Source organism: Scatophagus argus, chromosome 15 (assembly GCF_020382885.2).
Source record: "Scatophagus argus isolate fScaArg1 chromosome 15, fScaArg1.pri, whole genome shotgun sequence".
NCBI classification, from domain to species: Eukaryota; Metazoa; Chordata; class Actinopteri; family Scatophagidae; genus Scatophagus; species Scatophagus argus.
Genome location: NC_058507.1, coordinates 16,591,117 through 16,614,203, shown reverse-complemented (window position 1 = coordinate 16,614,203; position 23,087 = coordinate 16,591,117). Strand labels below are relative to the sequence as shown.

Genomic DNA, 23,087 nt, shown 5'->3' with positions numbered 1-23,087 from the left:
GAATAACAACCAATGTCTGCTCACTATACTCTTTGCTGTGGTTATGTGTGGTTGTATTTATGTTCTCACTCAATACTGGGCCAATTTCAAAAACTGTTACTTACACACAAAAACATGGACCAGGTTGAAAAATACTTCAACTTACCCTTTAAGCACAGCATTCTCATAAGATAAAATGGAAAACTGAAACATAGAGAAACAAGCTTAAACATATCCCTGCTTTGCGGAAACAAACAGTGCTATTATTTATTCTGCCAATGGGGCTGACCTGTTTCCTGAGAACAAGTTGTTATTTCTATGAAACACATACTTTAGTTTGCTGGTACACTTAGAAAATATTTTAATAACGATGCATTCACAGAAGATAAGCAAAGATACTTAAAGACATGGCTGGATGAATTTGGTGTGGAAGAACTTGACTGGCCCACACAGAGCCCTGACCTCAACCCCATCAAACACCTTTGGGATGAACTGGAACACAGACTGTGAGCCAGGCCTTTTGGTCCAACATCAGTGTCTGACGGTTTCCGTCTTTAGTTTGCATCCCAAACAGGATGCAGGAGCATGAATGTTAGTTTCAGACCCACGCCACTTGTTTTTAGCTACGAATGGAGAATCACATATTGGTCATATTTTGCCCTAAAACTCCCAGGGACCTGCTGGATATGAACTGATTTGTTGATCTCTATGGCAGTTATGTTGTTGATTTTTCTACTGCTGCTCATCAGTAGCTTGGAGGGTGTCTCTGGAGCTGAACATGAGACACTGTGTACCTCTAACGCCTGCTTCACCCTGCATATGGACAAGGGGAGCTTTGAGAAAGCCCAGCAAAGCTGTGTCCACAAAGGGGGTTACCTGATGACAGTGAGAGACAGAGGAGAAGAGGATGTGCTGCGCTCGCTTCTCTCACAGATCCAAAGACAACATCAGAACTGGGTACTTAAATTTTGGATTGGATTAAAACTGCACAGAGGTGACTGCGTGTTATCTGACAAGACTCTCAGGGGGTTTAAGTGGGTATCCGGTGAGGAAGACTCACACTACTCCAACTGGGAAAAAGAACCAGTCACCACATGCACAGAGGAGAGATGTGTGAAGGTTCATTACACTTCATCAGGAGAGAACCAACTGAAATGGAGTGCTGGACCCTGCAAAAAAACATAATGGAGATAATGAAGATAAAATGGAAAACTGAAACATAGAGAAACAAGCTTCAACATATCCCTGCTTTGCGGAAACAAACAGTGCTTTTATTTATTCTGCCAATGGGGCTGACCTGTTTCCTGAGAACAAGTTGTTATTTCTATGAAACACATACTTTAGTTTGCTGGTACACTTAGAAAATATTTTAATAACGATGCATTCACAGAAGATAAGCAAAGAGACTGTGAGCCAGGCCTTTTGGTCCAACATCAGTGTCTGACCTCACAAATGCTCTACTGCATGAATGGGCATAAACTCTGACAGAAACATTGTGGTTGTGGAAGCTGCAAAGCGGGGGACTCCTTATTAATGTTTATGTATTTAGAATGCAGTGTCATTAAAGTCCCTGTTGGTGTGATGTTCAGGTGTCTTTTGTACTTTTTTTTCAGGTGTACTTTTGTACTTTTTTTCAGGTGTACTTTTGTCTGTATAGTGTACCAGCAATGCAGACTCATCAGCATACAACAAGAGTTTGCATTTCACAGCCATTATATTTATAAGAAATGTATATTTTATAAATAAAACAGCTTCAGATATAACACCTTCAACATCACAGTTCTTCCTGTAAAGTAAGAAGGGAACAATTGTATAGCACTGTGTCCAAAGTCTATGCATGACAACTTTCATAGCAGTATAGTATAATTCACTTTGTGAAAGGCTTTTTCATAATCAAGGGAGATCAAACCAACATAACCACCCTTCATCAAAGATTTGAGTTTGAGTGTGCTGCTCTGAAGCCACACTGAAGCTCACTAAAAAAAAACGTCAGCTCACTCAAGATTTCATTGGAACTACTTCGTCCTGAAGAAATACTCTCCTGAAATGTAAACATGCTGGAATCATCACGTTTTCACACGTACAGCCTGACTGACTTCATTTGCCCGCATCTCACGTGGCTGTTTTTCTGCCTGTCTTTGGTTAAGTTTAGGCAGTTAAATACAACAAATTTTCTACTCATCAAATCCTACCTCCCTCCTCACCAGTCAACTGCTACTTGCATTGAAGCAGCAGCAATGATATGAAGCTTAATAACTGACTGTCAGCCTGCAGACATGCCCAGATCTGTTTCATAAATTCTGGTTGTATCTTTCCCAGTTAATACTGCAGAAACTGTAGGTAGGCTGTGTGGCTGATTGGAGTCAAAGCTACAAGCTGCTGGGATGTGTTCCTACTGATGACTTAACAAGAGAGATCCTATAGTGAGATTCTACAGCATCACCATGTGGCTGAGCTCTGAGCTACATGCTCACAATCACATGCTAATGTGCTGATATAATTCATTTTAGTTTACCCTGGTCATCTTAATTTGCAGCTGATGTAAGTGTCTTTGCAAATATATTATTGCAAATGTAGTATTGGACATACTGGAGTTTTGACATGATGGTGGCATCAACATGAAAAAGCAGCAGATAGCGTTTGAGCTTTGGATGGGAATTCTTGAAAACTTACACAGTGGCAAAGTTTTAACATGATACCAATATGATGTTAGATAGAAAAGGAAGAATCTATCTGTGGGGATTTCTTTGAGGTGCTCTCTGTGTAAGTGCCTTGCCTTGCCTCGGTGGGTGGAGGGGTGTCTTACTATGCTTCCTGTGATTGTGGCTGGGGCACTTCCTGTGTTCAGACAAATACAGGAAATGTTGTGTGGATTCACATGAATGTCCTTGGCACTTACTATCCAGAACAGTGCAGGCAGGCCACTTCATCACGCAGAGACTATATATGGGTGTACCTGAATCCGTCATGCAACAATAACGTCAAACTTGTTCTCTTGAACTTGACTTTCTTACAAAGCGATGGTGTAAGTCATTCATGGACAATCTGCATACCATTATTATTTCTTTGTGTATTCATTTAAGGTAAATATAAGGTACATTTTTTTTTAATATGGGCTCTCTGTAAGAGAGTCTGAATTTGTGTACTACTCCCAAGGAAGCAAAACATGAACATTTTTTATCTATACTGACACAGGTTACTGATACAAATTAAACCATATGTAGTTGCAGAAAGTGTGGTAAATAAGGTAATAAACAATTTATAATAGTAGATGAACTGTAAATAATAATGTTCGGTTGAATGTGCTCCCTGCGGCAGCTGGATGGCAAAGGTCACAGGTTCATTCCTGGCAGCAGCTATTGTACATCCATCCACAGCACCCATTTGAAATGTCAAAGTGTCCTGAGACTCTGACCCCTGCATGTTTATGTATTGTAAGGCACCACAATTAAGAGAGTCAGCTTAAATGCCTGAGGCCTACTGAGGCCGGAGACATCTGGAGAAGCAGTCAAAACACTGCAGAAACTGCCATTGTTTTCTATTCCAAAACGGATGTGTCCAGCGGGGGAGAAAGAAAGAACTCATAATTGCTGCTAAACATGGTTTCCGTCTTTAGTTTGCATCCCAAACAGGATGCAGGAGCATGAATGTTAGTTTCAGACCCACGCCACTTGTTTTTAGCTACGAATGGAGAATCACATATTGGTCATATTTTGCCCTAAAACTCCCAGGGACCTGCTGGATATGAACTGATTTGTTGATCTCTATGGCAGTTATGTTGTTGATTTTTCTACTGCTGCTCATCAGTAGCTTGGAGGGTGTCTCTGGAGCTGAACATGAGACACTGTGTACCTCTAACGCCTGCTTCACCCTGCATATGGACAAGGGGAGCTTTGAGAAAGCCCAGCAAAGCTGTGTCCACAAAGGGGGTTACCTGATGACAGTGAGAGACAGAGGAGAAGAGGATGTGCTGCGCTCGCTTCTCTCACAGATCCAAAGACAACAACAGAACTGGGTACTTAAATTTTGGATTGGATTAAAACTGCACAGAGGTGACTGCGTGTTATCTGACAAGACTCTCAGGGGGTTTAAGTGGGTATCCGGTGAGGAAGACTCACACTACTCCAACTGGGAAAAAGAACCAGTCACCACATGCACAGAGGAGAGATGTGTGAAGGTTCATTACACTTCATCAGGAGAGAACCAACTGAAATGGAGTGCTGGACCCTGCAAAAAAACCCTGTTTTATGCATGTAAGTTTTACTTTAAAGGAATGTGTAAACCTTTGGCTCTGTTGGGGCCTGGACAAATAACCTACGTAGCTCCCTTCTCAGAGGAGAAGGGAGTCGAAATCATTTCAGCAGACGAAATAATCTCAGCATACGTTCCACTCGGAACGTATGCTGAGATTTTATGTAGTGACCAACAGATTCACTTCTCTATGTGCATGAGGATAGATGACGTCTATCTCTGGAAAGTGCCTGGCCCGTTTTGCAAAGCGGGAAGGCAAAACTGTGCGATCAACAATGGCGGATGTGAACATTTGTGCCATCAGGAGGCAGATGAGGTTCGATGTTATTGTAAAGAGGGTTATAGCCTGATTGAGGATAGAGTCACTTGCAGGATGAATGACTTGTGTGGCATTGACACCTGTGAGCATCAATGTGTAATGAGTGAGTCCGGATATTCCTGCAAGTGTCCAGACGGCTTTAGACTGGATGCAAACCAGCGCAACTGCTCTGACATTGATGAGTGCCAGTCACAAGCATGTGAGCATCATTTGTGTAAAAATACTCATGGCAGTTATACTTGTGTGTGTAAAGAAGGCTACCAAATGGTTAACGGTAAATGCAGTGATGTTGATGAGTGTCTTCAACTGAGATGTGACCACAGCTGCTTTAACAGTATTGGATCCTTCTCTTGTCAATGCAATGAGGGCTTCACCTTATCCGAGGATGGCCGCTCATGTGTGGACATGAACGAATGCGTCAGTAATCGCTGTCAGTTCAAATGTGTCAATACTTTTGGTAGCTTCTTCTGCACCTGCCCGCAAGGCTTTCACGTGGAGAGCGATGGTTCAACTTGTGCACCAGATTTAACAGACACACCAACTGCTTCATCAGATGACCCACCTGAGGAGGAAACACAAGAAAACTTCACAGAGGCTTTAACCAGAACTACAGTTGAACTCCAGCACCAGTCCCCACACACTGATGCACCTCTTCCTGACCTGGTGAATGACACAAACAGTGATCAGCAGGGCAACACATCCTTGGTGACAACATTTGCCAAGACAGTGAATTCAAAAGTGCTAATCTGTGCTCTCGGTTCAGTCATTCCTCTGCTGTTTTTGGTCACAGTGACTCTGGCAATTGCAATTTTTCGATGCAGTCGCTCCAAAAAAGAGGCCAAGAAAAACACAACTACAGATGGCTACTGTTGGGTTTCCTCTGGTTTGGATCCCCGTTTAGAGAAACTCTATGAGTCCATCTTGACTGATGACCTATGACCTGACAGTGATGGAGAAGACTGACTGACTACATGGATTGTTACGTTTATTTATGTAATTTATGTTCTTGAAATATCTCTAGGTTAGGCTGCATGTTGTTTTCAAATTATTATATATCACAAATCAGAGAAAACTTTATTGTCTGTCAGAAAGTATTTTGGCTTGTACATAGAGTAGAAACAGAGAAGGGGGAAAAACAGTGAAAACCAATATGCTGAAATTGGCAACAAGCAGCAGAGAGCAAATATGTGTATGTGTTTGTTGGTGGAGGGGATGTGAGGGACAAGTTCAGCAGTTTTAATTGGGTCCCACGTGGTACCAGCAAGTTTGGGTTTGAGTTGAGTGAGAAAGATACAGAGAGAAAGATGTAATTTTGAAAGTGAGCAGGATAAATCAACTAATTTTGTAATGTGTCTTTTCATAACTGCCTACATTTTCTTCTAATTCACCAACAGACATGTTCGAGGTAATGTATGCATGCCTGTTCACTAAACCTGCAATCAGCTTTTGGCCCTGGGACATGTTGTCTTCACTGCATCTTTCATGTGACGCCAAATGATTATATGTTATATCCATACCTCATCGGGGTGTTTTTTTTTTTTTTTTGTTGTTTGTTTTGTTTTTGTTTTTTTTTCTTTTGGTCACTTGGGGGCACCATATTCACAAAAAGTATCATCACCTTTAAAGTTGATAAGGCAAATCTGTGGCTTACACACACCAGTTATGGAACAGCAATATCATTTATTTGGAGTCATATTTCTGATCATCTTATGTATCTTAGTCCATAATACTGAATCACTTTTAGCTCTGTTTTTGCTCTCTACCAACCCATGAAATAAATATTTTCCTCTTAGCTGCTAAATGCTCTTCTGTTTTTGTCTGCTGTTAATGCTGACCAGGTAGTGTACAGTGGGTTTTTAGAGCTTGTTTGCTGTACGCTTGTGTGAACTACAGCAGTAAAAGTTTGGGCTGGACAGCTTAACAATGAGCGGAAAGTCACTATATGGATCTGTTCAGCTGAAGGGAGCAGAATCGGGTCATAATTCTCTGAAGGTTTACCATTATGAGCAACCCTTTTCACACTGAAAACAATATGAAAACGGTTTCTTGGAAAAGGGATCAAAATTGTATTGTAATAGAATTTTCAAACTTGTGTTTTCAAACAACTTCACTATATTTCAGATCCAAATACAAAAATACAGTGTTTGTTAAACCACAGTACTGAAATGTACAAACCACCACTGATGCCAGTACCAGTATTTGTGCACTGACCAACTAAATACAGTTCACTTCCTGAGTGAAATCTTATCTGTGTAAATAAAACACATGTGCATGCGAGTATCAAATCAACGTGTTATGTCATGATAAAGTCATGCTACAAGATAGATTGTTTGTTCTAAATTATGAATAGGTTTTTGTTCCTGCATTTGCTTGATCGTGCCTTCACTAACCTTGGAAATACCAGTAGTCCATCTCTGTCTCATTTCCTTCCTGTATTTAACTTTGTCCGGAGGGGTGTAGCTTCCTGAGTAGGTAGCAGTAGGCTCTAAAGTCTCCACAATTTCACCCAGGCAACATTACAAGAAGATATACTGCACAACATCATGACCATGTTTGTGCCAGTGAAGGTATTGACAGTGACTATTTGGATGTCAGTCATTATTTTACTGTCTGTTAAGACAGGATTTTGCGCAAAGCAAACTGGCATCTGTAGGTCCTATTGTACTGAAAGTGACTGCATAACTTTAAACCAAGACAGAGTGAACTTTGAAACAGCCGAGGAAGCGTGCCATGACAGGAACGGAGAACTACTGACATTTCAGCCTGAGACATATGAGAACATCCCAAACATTTTGAGGAAAGAATTGAAAGGGGACTTCTGGATTGGACTGCGTTTACCAGCTGGCGCCTGCAGTAGCCTTTCCACTCCACTGAGAGGTTATGAGTGGACCTCTGGTAGTAAGGGTTTTTTTCCATCCTCCAGCACGTGGAAAGAAAGTGTGGAAGTCTGCTCTCCACGCTGTGTGTCTACTACAGATGATCAAAAGTGGACAGAGAGACTGTGCTCAGACAAAACCGATGGGTATCTGTGCAGAACAAAAAACAAAGATGCATGTCACACACAAGACTTATCAGATCCAAATGTTTTCCAAAGCTCTAAAGGCTGTTCAGCTGGCCCTTGTGAGCACACATGCACAGATGCAAAAGGAGGTTATAAATGCTCTTGTTTCGAAGGATACATCCCAGACAGCAAGAATCCCAGGCAGTGCAAATTACACTGTGCACAAGAGAGATGCCCTGCCGTATGTGGTAGGAACATCGATGACGGATGCTTGTGTCCTGATGGCTTTATAATATCTGATCAATTCTGTGAGGATTTAGATGAGTGTTCGATGGATGGATGTGATCACGAGTGTAAAAACACCATTGGAAGTTATGTATGCTCCTGCAAAGAAGGGTTTGTTCTTCAAGAGAATGGCAAATGCATCAAGGCGGGTATTTTTAAACCAGCCACAAATAATAACACACTGAAGGGTTCCTCTGCTCCTGCTGGTGGTTTTCTCTGGATATGGATTTTCATTGCTGTGGCTGTGGTTGTGATTATATTTGTGATAAGGTTTTATGTTGTTAAACGTAACAGAAGCAGAGAACAAAACACCAATCAACAGTCTACTGTTCCTGTGGACAATGAGTGTTAACAGTAACTTAGTTGGTTCCTTAAGTTTTTATAGTATAAGACCTGAGAACTCTTGTATCAGGCTACATATATCACATGGGTGCAGTAGGTAACATTTCTGAATAAACCAGAGTCTTTGAATTTTGAATTTAGGATTAGCATTATAAAATATTAATAAAATTAATATAGAGTTGAACTACAAAAGGATTTTTATAGTATTGTGTAAAAGTATTTCAAATTTTAACTTACAGTATACACTATATAGACAAAAGTATTTGGACAGACCTCCTTATTATTGATTTCAGTTTTGGTATGAGGCTGTTTTTTTTTTTTTCAGGGGTTGGTCTGGGTCCCTTACCTCCACTGAAGGGAAATCTTAATGCTTCAGCATACCAAGACATTTTGGACAGTTTTAAGCTCCCAACTTTGTGGCAGCAGTTTGGGGAAGACCCTTTTCTATTCCAGCATGACTGTGTCCCAGTGCACGAAGCAAAAGTCCATAAAGACATGGCTGGATGAGTTTGGTGTGGAAGAACTTTGCTGGCTCACACAGAGTCCTGACCTCAACCCCATCAAACACCTTTGGGATGAAATGGAATGGATATTGCGAGCCAAATACTCTACTGCATGAATGGGCAAAAAAAGAGAGACTCCAATCTTGTGGAAAGCCTTCCCAGACGAATGGAAGCTGTTATAGCTGCAAAGCTGTCTATGTATTTAGAATGTGATGTTATTAAAGTCCCTGTTGGTGTAATGGTCAGATGTCCCAGTACTTTTGTCTATATTGTGTATTAATATAAGCAGTGTCAAGCAATTGCATTTTAATATTTCAACGTTGAGAAAGAGGAGTTGTGACCAGGTTCAAATGTTGCTTGATAGTTGAAATATCTTAAATTTTATCATATATTTCATATGTGAATTGTTCATCCACAAAGCACTTATTAAGCAAAACCATCGAATGACCAGTCAGTAAGCAAAAAAGAAAATGTTGAGTTGAGTGGAGAAAATGAAAATGAAAATCTGTGCCAGCTCCTCAAAATGTTTCTTCCTTACACAACCTGACTGCATGTACAATGTTCTTTTCGAGACTGAACAGACTTTGTTTTTAGAGTAAACATTAATGTTTATGCATATGCATGTAACTGTAAAATATGAGTTTTGAAGTACATGAGTGAAATGCCCAGATGTGAGTGAAACTGTCCCACAATAAAGATATTGTGGGGCAGTTTTGGGTGAAATCATTCTGTTTTCATTTAAGAAATTTAAAATATGAATTCATCCCTTATACAACATTGTTATCATCAATCTTGTTCTTAGAGCGCCATCTACTGTCGTTCTGAATACATTGCTGAGAAAAGCAGACAGCAGTTACAACACAGCACAGTCACATATGGGGATATATGATTTTCGAACAAATATTTTTAATTTAAAATAATCTGCTGCATTAAGACACATACAAACTGTTAGGTGAGCAGGCGCTTCTTTACAGTGAATCTTTATGTTATTGTTGATTATCTGATGAAAACGTATTGCTCAGTGCAATTCTGGGAGAACTTTAGTTAGCAGCATTTTGCCAGATAGTAAATTTCAAAAGGAAAAATCGGCTGTTTTCTTTATTTTAATTTTTTTTAATATTATTTTTTAATATTTTTATATTTAATGTCATATTGGGACAAACACAAAATAAAATTTTTAAATAAAATAAATGGCTTACTATTGCACCCTCATGGCTTACTGGGACAAATGCTCAACATAGCCATTGTCAGTGCATTTATCCTGCTATGATAGGTCAAAATGGCTTCTTTTAAGAAAATGGTCTGTTGCATCATATGCGAATTGTTATGTCATCTAGTTTTAATTTACATTTTAAAATTTTCTTTTAATCTGCCTTATTTCCAAAAGTGAGTTTAAAAGTCTGGAGTTTTCCAGACGAATTTCGCCATAAAATCAGATAACTATGCACTGTCAGATGCAAAAGTATTATATGTCTATATAATGTGTCTAACCATTGCCCACTGTTTGAATCATTAAAAAATGCAATCAGATATGTTGAAAAAGTTATGGTCAGTTTGCCGATGGGAGTCTAACTTCATACAGTGCACAGTGTTGTGCAGATTGTAACAGGTTAGGCTTCTCTTTCCTATGGTACCAGCCGTGACCCTGGGTCAGTTTCAGCTTCACTTTTACTGAAAATAGCATGTTGAAAGTGATATGACCAGGTGAACTTCTTTCTCTTACAGATTCAGCACGCTGTAAGATTCAAATCAGTGCTCACGGCTGTAGTTTTGTGTAATATAAACTATTTTAATGGAAATGTCTGAAAATGAATGAAAAAACTGCTCAGATCAGATTAACATATGAGTGCTTGGCCCTGGTGCTTGCTTTTTTGCCTCTTCTTCAGAGCTGAGTATTTATCTGGACTTTTGCTCTACATGGAAGATCTGGTAGATCCTCTTCATCCAACAGGATCCCTCCTGTCCTCACCAGTCATTAGGACACATCAGGGCACAGGCAGACTTGAACCAGTCCCAACTTTGTACGAGTAAATGTAGTTACAAGTTTGCAAACAGAAGGCTGTTGGTAAAGTCATCATACAACGTTCTCAGTGTAATTGGTTGTAGTTCCCCACAGCTGCCACTAGATGTTACTACTGAGACAAAATACTTTACAGATGGCCCTAAACCAAACCCGGTAACTAAGTACTACCTATAGCAGAATCGGAGCCACTCCCTGTTTTTCCCTCATCGATACTGAAAGTCTGCCCATCAGCCTGGCACCTTGTGGCAAATGAGAAATAACAGCCTGTTTTTATGTAAGTGAATGCTCAAACAAATCAGCTCTGAGCTGACCCAGAAAGTCCCATTTGTAAACTCGCAGTTTTACAGAGCATGAAACCTTGACTCTGAGTGCTGCCTTTATCTCACTCAATCCTAATAGATCTATATAAGTCTGTTTCTATTTCTGTCCCAGAAAAGAAGTACACCAGATAAGACTTCAGTTAAATTGGAGTAATCAGTGGGAAAACACCAAGGCTGGAAACAGACAAACACCTCAGAAAATATCTGAGCAAATTTCAGTACTGACAGGAATCTTGTAATATACTTGAGAAATTGGAAGCAAATTACAGACGACAGATACATGACAAGACACGTCCAAATCATTCTGAATAATTTCCCACGCATTCAGGAAGTTAAGACAGTGATACATTTTCGTTGTGTTGCCTCTGTACTCCAGCACAATGACGTTGCGCTTTAACAATGACTAACTCAGTAACTCAGCTTTGATTTTTTAACTTGTGAATGTAATGTAAATAATGTAATCATATCACAATATATCTTTGTTGATATTAGGCCTGTACAGGTTCATTACTTTCTGCCTGATTATTTCATATTTATTATTCATTTATTTGTAAATCATAGTCTGTTAGAATCTTTCGTCTCCAAGCTCTCAAAATACAGACACACACACACACACACACACACACACACACACTGAACTGACTGTCAATGGTTTTTATATCTCTACACACATTAATAAACCAGGGTTCCCAGGTAAACCTATGATAAAAACAGTAAAGCTGGACATGGAAAATGCATCAGCCCTGAGTATCATATCCTGCCTTTGTTGATGCTCTTTTGAAATGAACTGTGCAATAGTGTAAAGTGGGAGTGTAGTGTTGATAAGACTGGGTGGTACAAACCCAACCTGGATTTCGCCGGCTGTGGCTGACTTAACCTCACCTCCGCCGGTAAGTCAACTTACTCAGCCAATCACAACAGGAGGAGTTCACTTTCTTGGGAAGGAGCATAAAAATGGTGAGATAGTCTTCTTTGGCTATATTTATGTTGCTGTGTTTTGCTGTGTTTGCTGTGTTCATTTTTTTCAACCTGTTAATCTGTTATCTGAAATATTCCTTCCTTGATATATGCCCTCTACATTTACATGTTGTTATTTTACATAAACCCTACCTTTCTGCAAACTTCATTATTTTTATTAGTTATTAACTTTTGCATGTATCATAAGTTTCATCAGGCATGTGTAAAAACTGCATGATGAAATGATAAATGATGAAATACTTGACGGTGACAGGCCTCTGCACAATGAATGCAACGTGAAGAGTTTATGCCCTGTGTAAGGTCTCACAGGCAACAACTTCCTCTGTGTTAGTTTGCGTTATTCAGCATTATTCAGCAGCCTGGTAGACGTCTAAACTCCAACATGTCTTTAACCATGAGCTCAACATCTGTTACTCAAAGTGTCTCAATAACGGACTTTGTTGTAAGTTGTTGTATAATACGGCTAAGTGTGAAGTTTATCCTGGGAGGTTTTTATGGTAAAAAAAAAAAATACACTATCAACGTCTGAGACGTCTGCTAACGTAAACACGGAAGTGAGGGCAGTCTCCCCTTGTTTCATCCTATCAGAAAGTAGGCGTTAGTAAACAGCGGAGTGTCATTGGGTTAAAGTTTGTCCTCTCTGTGTTGCTCATATAAATGACAACAGCGGCACTGGGCTAGCATGTGGAGCGAATACCTGTTAGAGAAGTAGCTCATCTACATTCACATTCAAAGCAGTCGGTTTGCCGAGTACCCGAATCGTTTGTTGTGTGTAAGCTAAGAGAAAGCACTCTGGCAGGTACAAGCAGCAGCATGTCGGTCGACAGCGTGTTTAGGACCCGCTCTCTCGGAGTGGCCGCCGAGGGTCTTCCAGATCAGTATGCCGACGGCAAAGCAGCGAAAGTCTGGGAGCTGTACATCGGAGACACGCAGAGTAGGACGCAGGAGTACAAAAGCTGGGTGGTCTCTTTGCTGAAAAGTCAAGGGGTGCAGAAAGTGCTGGATGTAGCCTGCGGAACAGGGTAATGTCACGTTGTACGGCAGGCCGTGACAGATTTCAATTCTGGCTGGCTATCGGTGAAGCTCTTACCAAACTCCATTAAAATTTAGTTCATTTTAATGCTTGTCGCGTGTGTCAAGAAACGCCACACGCCTAAGTCTAGACTTTTATAAACTTCCTATATATAGTCTTTAATTCGGCATTAGTTCTATGCACCAGGTCTACATTTTTTTCACTTCTCCAGCTACAGCACAGATTTATTTTAGCTGTGGTAAAATGAGATGAGTTATTCATTCAAGGGTTGAAATGTCGAGTTATGTTTGTTAAGTGTATCTCCACTAGGTGTGCAGTTGCAAACAAAGGGTTGTAGATCAAAAGTGATATGCCGTGATTAATCTCCAGTTTTGTGAATGGGAGTGACCAATCTGAAAGTATAGTATGTTCATGCAGAGTCTAGTTTTGTCACGTAGCGTTTGTAATGTCTATTAGACATAGCCACAGACAAATGTATAAAAAAAATTAAACCTACATAAGTCAATTAATTTCACTTTCTTTTGCACAAGTTCAGATAATTTGTATTATTGTTATATTGTTGTAAAGTATTAAAGCCTGTTTTGTTCGACTATAAATAAATCAGATTGTCTTTATAGATAATCAAGTTAGTTTGACTTTCCAGGAATTTCAGCCTGCTGACCCTTTTAACTCTGGACAAAATCTGGATTAGGCCAAAGACTAATGAATGGAAGTGCAGCGTTGCACTAGCAGCCACTGTGCCAGTTCCCGCCTACAGCAGCACTCTGTGGCTGAGATATGCTGATTAAAAGTGTTTTTGTGTTACAACTAAGAAGGCTTATATGGCCTAAACAAGATGTACCATTTTCTCTGCTGAAGTAGAAACTAGCTGCCACTTGGCTTGTGATAGCAGATGTGGAGGTTAGTGGCTGATTAACAGGTTCTGGGTTGCTGCAGGAAGTTTGGACTGGTTTACTGCAGTCTGTTTACCTATGCTGATAGTGTGTCTTTGCTGTGAGACAGCAGCAAGGCCTTTGGCTGAACTCACAAGAAGACAGCACACATCAACCTGTCTGTCTGACTCCTTAGTTCACCTTAAACAGGCTTTTAATCAAGGAGAAATTGAGATAGAAATATTATCATATATTTTATCATACAGTGGCATGTGTCCAACAGGATTTCAGTTTAGTTGATCCGGCTGCATATTGGGTTGGTGAAACGTGGGTTTATATTGACCTAAAAACATCATAATCATTATCTATTTGGATAATATCGCAGAGTTAATAATGTGCATTCGCAGTAGTCAACAGCACAATCATTTGCATGTCTGAAGGAAATGTTTTATAGGCTTTATATCTCACAGAGTACTGGCTGCCAAGATGTGTTCATCCAGTATGGAGGAAGTCAGCACACAGACTCTGACCCCATTCCATAGTAACATGTCTCAGAAGCACCACCATCTGTGGCAATGTAAACATGCTCATTGTGGAATGAGGTTACAAATGGCCTCACTATTTTTGGCTGTCCATGTGTGACCATGATACCAGGCTTTTCTCTCCTCAGATTTAGAAGCAACTTAGGCAAAACAAGAGCAGCAAGAAGCTGCAGGCGATGCTTTTTGTTAAGAATGTGTTCGTTAAAACTTGCGGATGATTTACTTTGGTATAAACCACAGAGGATTGTTTTTGTTGGCTTTTGTCTTGCCTTGAGATTTATGCCATGTATTAGCAAGTGAAACAAAGTTCAGATATAAGATTTAATTTGAGCCACCATTCTTACTGTTGGTTTGTTTGGTCTCACTCCATACAGACTGTTTATTTTTTGTAATACTTCTTTGCTGTTATATATCTGACTCCTGTGTTGCTCTTGCTTATTTTTCTAAATGTGCAACACACTGACTCTTGTCGTTGGAATTTTTCTGTCGCATTTCCTTGTCGTTTAACATTAATACAACTAGTTAGTTTTGGAGAGACTATTGTTTATGTGAGGGGACTGATTTGATGCGCAAAGCATGCTGGCAAGTTGGCAGTGCAGCATGAGGGCTTGAAAATGCAAAAAAATGTTAAAAAAAAATATCAAGGCAACCAATCAAACTGCAGCACAGATGACTTCCTGCACAACCAGTTGATACCTAAACAAGCCTGTATTGAGTATTGCTGATGATCCAAACCAGCCGTGCGGGTTTATATGAGTTGGATACATTCACTGGGCTTACGCTGTCATGCTTGAAAAACTAGAGACAAACATTCTTGTTTGGATAAACTATCTTTGAATCCTTTTGTCTCTTCAAGCAGAGCAGGTTTCAAAGTGTCACAATGTCACACAATAAAGTCCATATGGAAATACATGTCTGATGGTATTTTAGTAGAATATGATGTTCTCAGCACAGCTTCCAGAAAGAACATTTTAAAGTGTGTTGTTGTTGTTTTTTCATTGCAGAGTTGACTCCATTATGTTGGTGGAGGAGGGGTTTAACATGGTGAGCGTGGATGCCAGCGACAAAATGCTGAAGTATGCGCTGAAGTCAAGATGGGAGAGGAGAAAAGAACCGGCTTTCGACCAGTGGGGTGAGCTGTTTTTCATTTTGTGAAGATTGAATGTTCAGTTCTGAGCAGGATATGTTAAGTGTGTGATCTCGCACTGAATGTCCATCAGGTCACATCCTCATGTTCTCCTCTTTATGTTTTACTCTTTGGCTGTTGTTTTCCCTCTCATACTCAGTGATCGAAGAGGCCAACTGGTTGACGTTACCAGAGGATATTCAGAGTCCAGGACCTGGCTTTGATGCTGTTATCTGCCTTGGCAACTCATTCGCCCACCTGCCAGATTTTAAAGGTACTCGAGAGATGAAGGGACACATCCATTTTAATTAAACAGTCAGTTTTTCCAGTGACCTCATTCATGTTGTTCTTGAATTTCGTAGATAAGATTAAAAATCTTTCTCTATTTTCTGGATCACAATGAGAACCAAATATAGCATATATGAGATCCATTGCAGATCATCTCCCAACATAGAATAGCTGTCCTTGAATTGATGCTTCCGTTAGTTTTACATCAAATAATGTAATTTAACAGAAAATCATTTTGCTGATTGTGCCTGATCATGTTAGTGATGTTGTGTTGCTCTCAGGGGACCAGAGTGACCAAAAGTTGGCCCTTCAAAACATTGCCAGCATGGTCAGACCAGGTGGGATCCTCATCATTGACCACCGTAATTACGACTACATCCTGGAGACCGGCCGGGCACCACAAGGCAAAAATATCTACTATAAGGTACAAACATTAAAGGAGTTTCATCCAGATGGTGTAAACTGATATGTAGATTCCATCTTGTAACACATTCAGCATCATTCCCTGTACCTAAATTTCTGCTGCAGTCTTTCTAATTTGCACACGGTTGTAGATCGTCTAAGCAGTAGTGAATGCGGCATGTTGGCAGAGCAGCAGCAGCTTCACCATCAGTTTGTCTACACAGGATGCATTCAATCACAGTGCTGAGCGTAGGTCACCTGCGTTTCGGCACGGGTCAGAGCCCAACACACAGTCACACATAATGGTTATGCACATAAAACTGAAGAAGATAAAGTGTGTAGTGGGTAGCTGTTGCGTGCATAAAGCAAAAGTAACATTTCAGTTGTGTAGACGGCAGCGTCGATTGAAATAGAAGTTTTGTTGGAAGAGCTTGAGCTCAGGGACTAATACCTGGTAACTGTGCTTCTGACTTGGTCACACATGTGGCTGCATCTGTTGTTCTGAAGCCAGAGGGGGGATCCCTCACAGCAAATCTCCGTTGCTGTCAGATAAAAACAATCAGTTGGTGCCTTCATTTGTTTCATGGAAATCACGCAGCGGTCCACATCTTCCTCAGGCCAGCAGTGCGAGATAGCAGCAGTAAGGACTGATTTAAGTACTGATTTACTGTGTGTGATTGCTGGCATTTAAATAGTGCTGTTTGATGTAAGTTACTGTTTTGTTTTGTTTTTTTGAGGGTGTACTGGTGCCCCGACAGTTTGGAGAATTAATGTTATTCACTTCACCTGTCAGTGGTGTTAATGTTGTGGCTGATCAGTGTAAATGAAACAGCCTGGCTTGCTAAACTACTTAAAGATACCAAAGGAGGAAAAAAACATCTGTGTGAACAATATATAAAAGGCAGTTTTTAATCTAAATTTCTGCACTCTTTGGCTCATCATTCCTTTGTGAGGAAGAGTTGGACAGACAGTATTGTTCATGAATAGTTTATTTACCCCATCCCTAGCAGCAGCTGAGTTTAAGACCTAAATCTCTATTCAGAGCCTGCTGGATATTGTGAGATTTACAAAGAAATTGGCCCCAGCAAAACAGAAGGAAACGTGCATGGAATTGTCAGGTTTTAAGACCATTTTGGCAAATAGGAAGAAAAACAAAAGATGTTAGGCATACTGAGGGACAAGGGCCATTTGGGAAGATGGAAAAATAAGGTTAGTGTGTACATATGCTGCATAAAATGATGTGTAGCATCTACTACATTAGCGTTATATTTTGGTTCAGATGTCTGAAATTGAATTCAACCACCAATTCTACAATTTACTTCTTTTTACTTATTGGCAAATGCTGAAAGATATATACAGAAATATAGAAATATGAAGACATAACAGCAGGTGCCAAGAGCAATGAGCCATATTTGATTTACGTCATTTTCCTCCACAAAAGTTCCATATTCTTTAATCCACTAAGAGTAGGGACTATCCAGCTGGAAGGCCTAAGCATGAATACTAAGTCAACAGTCTCGTGCCAGAGCTAAATCCACTTCTGATACATCTGTAGTCCCACAGTCTGCTCTCACGCTCCAACTCTGTACTCAGTAACAGTAAGAGCAACTTCCTGGTATGGTTCACTCATTTCTAATCAGGCTTCACTTCTGCTCACTCAAATAGTGAGGAGTCATTTTTGGTGCTTAACACTCATCTGCATGTCTCGTGTGTGTGTGTGTGCGTGTGCGTGTGTGTGCATGCGCTGCAGAGTGATCTAACTCAGGACATCACCACCTCAGTACTGTGGGTGAACAGTAAGCCACACATGATCACTCTGGACTACACCATCCATGTGCCCAAGGCTGCCCTCCACAATCTTCCTGAAGTCAGGTAGGTCAGCATTCAGAAGTGTGAGCACAGAACACAGAGGACACACTGTGACTTTAAACCACAAGATAAAACTAAAACCCACTAGTGCTCACTAGAGCTGGACAATTTGGAAATGAGCTGAACAATATACACGACCATTTAAAAGTTTGTACAACAGCTTGATTCAGTACATTGAAGTAACTGAGGGGCCTCCTCTATATTTTTGAATATTTTCACATTTTTAGGTTGTAGAAACTCCTCTTTATAAATACATGTTATTTTATATGAAGTCATGTTTTGTATATGGTCTGGTTCAACCAGACGTTGAACGAGACCGGTGAAGAGGTCAGAAAGACACAAAGACAGCTCTGTGCAACAGTTTAATCGGAATATAAAAAATATCACCAGTCAGCTCGCCACCTGCAGACTTAAAGAGGAACAGGTTCAATGTTCAGATAGCCGTTATTATATTTTTATTATTGAAGGAAGGAAGAAGCACATCAGGTGAAGAAGAAGAATATCAAGTGACTCCGAACTTTTGAACACCAGTGTATAGAATTTTTAGTTTTGATATCTTGATTGAACACGGTTTCTAGATTAAATTGCATGATATGTAAGTTGCCATGGGTCTGGCTGTCTAGCACCTTTTACTCAGCCTTCCTTGGTATGAATGTAAACCACTCAGCTCATAGTGCATTTGTTAGGATATAACAGTGAGTGATGTGCGAGACTGTTGACGTTCCTTTTAAAAACGAAAATGTTACCTTAAAAACCTTGTCTTTAGTGAACAGTTTTGCATTTGACACTTCTCTCACAGTCTGGGTTGTTCCTTACACTTGGAAAATTTTCTTGTGATGTCTTCTGAAATCCCTCAGTCAAGGTCGACGGACTTTCTCACCAGTCACGTTAGACACAATAAAAAGTACCTTCATTCAGTGGTGAGAGGAATTTAATGTGTGCCTGCACTGTTTGTCCTTCCCAGTAAATTCCGTCTGTCCTACTACCCTCATCGCCTGGAGAGCTTCAAAGCGTTGCTGAACGAGGCCTTCAATGGCAAAATGGAGCACAGCGTCTACGGAGATTTCAAGACGTACGTCCCTGGACAGACCCAGGCCCCATGCTACTTCATCCATGTCTGTAAAAAGACAGCCTAAGAGCCACACACACACACATACACACTGTTAGGTACTTAACAGCTCTTATGGTCCTCCAGATTTTGGCAAAATTATGTTTGAATATGTTTCATCTTCTATAGAAGAAGTGAGCCATTTTTAGTAATGCTTTAAATATTTTGGCAGATTGACTCTTTGGTTACTTTACCAAGTGATGAGCACATGTGCAACGAAATCATCCTGACAGTCTGTGTGTGTTAGCACATGAGCTCACAGCGGGGTGACAGAGCCAGTAGGTAGTGGCATCTGCTTCATGATGTATGCTAAAATGTTCAAGCCTCTTTGACTTCATTAGGAACAAGTGGTTGATTCTGATCTCTCCCGTAAACTCCCAAATAGTAACTGGTCTAAAAAGGTATTTTAGATGTGTCGGACCACTGTTTTGCCCACATCTGGTATATGGTGTTTTCCTCATTTCTGTTTCCTCGCTGAACTTTAATGTCCACAATGAACATATATCGAAATGGTGCTCTACATTAGTGAAATTAGATTTGCCGTTAATCACCAGTGATATACAAAGTGCTAAGATATATTCTTGGACAAGTTTATTTTGTACGTTTACCACAAGAGTCTTAAATAGTGTTATGTGAATTTTATTTGTATTTTTGAGCTAGAAAAGTAAAGTCGTTGTTGCCTTCTACCTTTCTTTAAGTTCAGGCAGATCTTTGACAGGCACAGGCAGATAGAATGATTTTATGAGCCTTTAATTTTTGACTGTCCTCCAAACTCAGTTTAGTTTTGCCCAGCTGTAGTCACTTAAATAAGAGAGAACAGCTAGTGAAGACTCACCCTGATGCCTTTAAAGGCCTGGGTGACTGATTTGGTGTATTTCACTAACTGTCAGTCCAGTCAAGGTTTCTGACCCTCAAGTGCCCTTGACTACCTCAACAAACTCCCTCCAGGAGGACTCACATCTGACCTCTCTGAATCTGAAAAACAAATCAAGAGAGATGAGAGAATGTCTCAGTATTTTGGGGGGGAAATTTTGTTGTTGTTTTTTTTTTTTAACTGATTTCTAGTTTCTCTTATTTTGAGGGACAATTAAGTTTTTACTTTACTGTAGGAAAAACAGCACTTACATTTTCTGGTCTTTACCACAAATGAACCTGCAAAATAAATTATGTGTCAGCCATTATAGGTGATTATAAGAGCCTGTTGAGGATTCATCCCAACGTACTCACAGAATCACTGTAATACTCATCAGCAAGTGACTTGTTTAACAGGTTGAAAATGTAAACGCCTGCATGAATGACTTTGAAAACCCTCTAAAAAAAACTCTCTAAAATTGCACAAGCCAAAGATGTTTGAAAAGTGTTATTTTGTCTGTACAATCTTCTTTTTTTTGTTTTTTTTTAATCAAAACTTGGAAAAACTTGAATGTTATTCAGTTAGGCTGCACAGTCTATGTTTCAAATCACTCAGTTTATCCTAACAATGACAAGAACATATTGGAACAATCATTTATTTTGCTGTATTATCCAAATATTCAAACACATTTTCCTTTAATACCAATTTGAAAATGTGTTTTCCTGTGGAATGAGAAAGGAGTTCTACCAGAGAGAAATCAAATATTACCACCACCCCTGCTGTTTGTCGAGGCAAGCCTGCTTGGCATATTCATACATTGTTCCAGTTACTATTGGAGAACAAACTGCTGTACGACACGCTGCAGTTTGTGACTGAGATGAACAGCAGGTTGAGAATTTGGTAAGAATATCCGTATGTTTGTGTACGTTTGAATGTTTCTGTAAAGATAAATCTATTTCAGAACAGTCTTACCATGATGCCAAATCTTTAAAAAACAAAAGTGTAATTAACACTGATTACTGGAATTCTGTTGCATGAAAAACTTTCAATAAAGTAATCTGATTGTCACATTTTTATTTTTAATGTCCTGTGTTTCTGAGCGGTGACAGGTGATTACACATGCACAGCAAAATAAGAGTTAATTCCAGTTGGTGGTTGAAACATCTGAAGATGTGTCCATATATATTAACTAACTCAACCCTTCTCCACCTTCTAAGCCATCAAGTGTTTTAATTTTTATAGGACCGAATTCAAGTCTCTTAAAATAGTAATTTTCATAGGAAAATGCCATTTGACGCTGGTGTTGCTTCACTAAAGATTTAGTTAGGTTTTTGAAGTTTTTAATAAATTTTTTAAAGAAATTATGTTTTGTTTCAAATCTCATACACCACATATGAATAAGAGGACCAATTTTTCTAATACATCTTGGACAGTGTATCATCAAATGGTGTTTGGGAATCAAATTTCTATCAGGATACAAGGACTTGAACATCTTATGGTGGTCACAAATCAGATGTTTCAAGTAACATAACATTCCATCAGTAAGGATCGGGGAGAAGACAACATTAACAATCTGCAACAAAAGAAGAACAAGGTTCCAGTGACTATTTCCCCTTTCAACTATATCACCAAATATAAGTACAGCATGTCTGCTGACCTAAGTGCTTTGTGTTGTCGTCAGAAACCAAACTGTAAATACCTTAACAAATCTTAAAAGGTGGTTTGCTGCTTGCGCTGAGCTCATCTAAGCCATTTTTTTCTGGCCTCTTGATGTAGGGGACAGGAGATGTAACAGGATAGCTGACATATCACCTGTATTAAAAGAGAACAAAAACTCAAGTAGCAACTGGAGAGAAAACAAACCAAAACAAACCACACATACCAGATGTATTCTCAGCCACAGGGTCAAAGGCTGTCAGCAGCTCCTCAACATAAAGATTTGAAGGAAGATTCTGGCATTTTGTGATGACTTTGTTCTTGAAATATGAAGACCATTTTGCAAGAAATCTTCCAGATACTTCATTGCCAAACATGAGGGAAAAATCCTGTTCAATCTTTAAGCAGAGACACAATGCCCACATACAGGTTAATTACCTTAACTTGGAGAGGAGCAGCAAATATTTGAACTACTACTCTGGATGCAGTCATTCATCCAGGTCATGTTATGTCCAAGAGTTTAAATCGAGGCAACTGGATTCATGGATTTTTTTCTGAAGATGCTTCCTCAGTTCTGCTGAGGAGAACAGAGGAAGCCTCTCTGAGGAGTGGCGAAGTGTCTTCAGAAAAAAATCCATGAATCCAGTTGCCTCGATTCAAACTCTTGACATACTATTAAAAATCAGAATGTCCTCACCAGTCCAGAAATGTCAAGGAAACGAGGGAATCCATCCAAGACAGAAGATGCTGCATCCTTGTCATGAACCACCTTCTGTCTGTACTCAAATGTTGCTCTCATTTTCTCTTTAATGACACAATTATCTGTTGAGTGTCTGATGACAGACAGTGCTGTTGACCAGTTCACCACAGAGATTCTCTTTGAGCTGTTGGGCTATCCTTAAAATTAGGCCTGGAACTTCTGTGAAAACCATCGTTGGTGTTGCGTTGAACAGTCTTCAGCCTCCAGGGAAGATAGCCAGTATTGACCACTGGATCATAGTAATGTTCCTGTTTAAACACAAATAGACATGTACACAAGCACCCAAAAAGGTTAAATTGATAGAGAAATCTAGCCAAATCATGAAAATAGAGTTTTGGAGTTTATGTAGGCATTTGGAACTCACATATCCATTTTTAGAGTATGGATCCTGCAGGTATGGAAAAAGAGTCACAATTCCAAGGGCATAGCTAGTCTGCACACTATTTGGTGGAATCCTTCTTAAAAAAAAAAAAAAAAAAAAAAATTAACATGTGTGCCCAAAGTATAATTTCAGATTAAAATTAAGAGACCAGAAATTCTTACCCATGTGACTGAATCATGTCTGCAACCAGAATGT

The 23,087-nt window shown here is 39.7% G+C and overlaps 3 protein-coding genes across 4 annotated transcripts; all 3 read left to right on the top strand.

The window, feature by feature from the left end:
- Window positions 1–531: 531 nt before the first annotated feature.
- On the top strand, window positions 532–6,348 carry LOC124072297 (complement component C1q receptor). Of its 2 annotated transcripts, XM_046413600.1 has the most exons (2): window positions 532–1,160; window positions 4,219–6,348. In XM_046413600.1, exons 1-2 carry the CDS (start codon window positions 688–690, stop codon window positions 5,486–5,488), a joined length of 1,743 nt encoding a protein of 580 aa, XP_046269556.1. In that variant the 5' UTR covers window positions 532–687; the 3' UTR covers window positions 5,489–6,348. The 2 variants fall into 2 exon arrangements, with proteins under 2 accessions (XP_046269556.1, XP_046269554.1); XM_046413598.1 differs by lacking the exon at window positions 532–1,160 and having other exon boundaries at window positions 3,484–6,348.
- A 149-nt stretch (window positions 6,349–6,497) lies between these two features.
- On the top strand, window positions 6,498–8,543 carry LOC124072298 (endosialin). Its single transcript, XM_046413601.1, has one exon. The coding sequence runs from the start codon at window positions 7,093–7,095 to the stop codon at window positions 8,185–8,187; it is 1,095 nt and encodes a 364-aa protein (XP_046269557.1). The 5' UTR covers window positions 6,498–7,092; the 3' UTR covers window positions 8,188–8,543.
- A 4,099-nt stretch (window positions 8,544–12,642) lies between these two features.
- gnmt (glycine N-methyltransferase) lies at window positions 12,643–21,170 on the top strand. Its single transcript, XM_046412980.1, has 6 exons — window positions 12,643–13,023; window positions 15,453–15,580; window positions 15,735–15,848; window positions 16,144–16,286; window positions 18,015–18,136; window positions 19,098–21,170. The coding sequence occupies exons 1-6, from the start codon at window positions 12,815–12,817 to the stop codon at window positions 19,267–19,269; spliced, it is 888 nt and encodes a 295-aa protein (XP_046268936.1). The 5' UTR covers window positions 12,643–12,814; the 3' UTR covers window positions 19,270–21,170.
- Window positions 21,171–23,087: the final 1,917 nt, after the last annotated feature.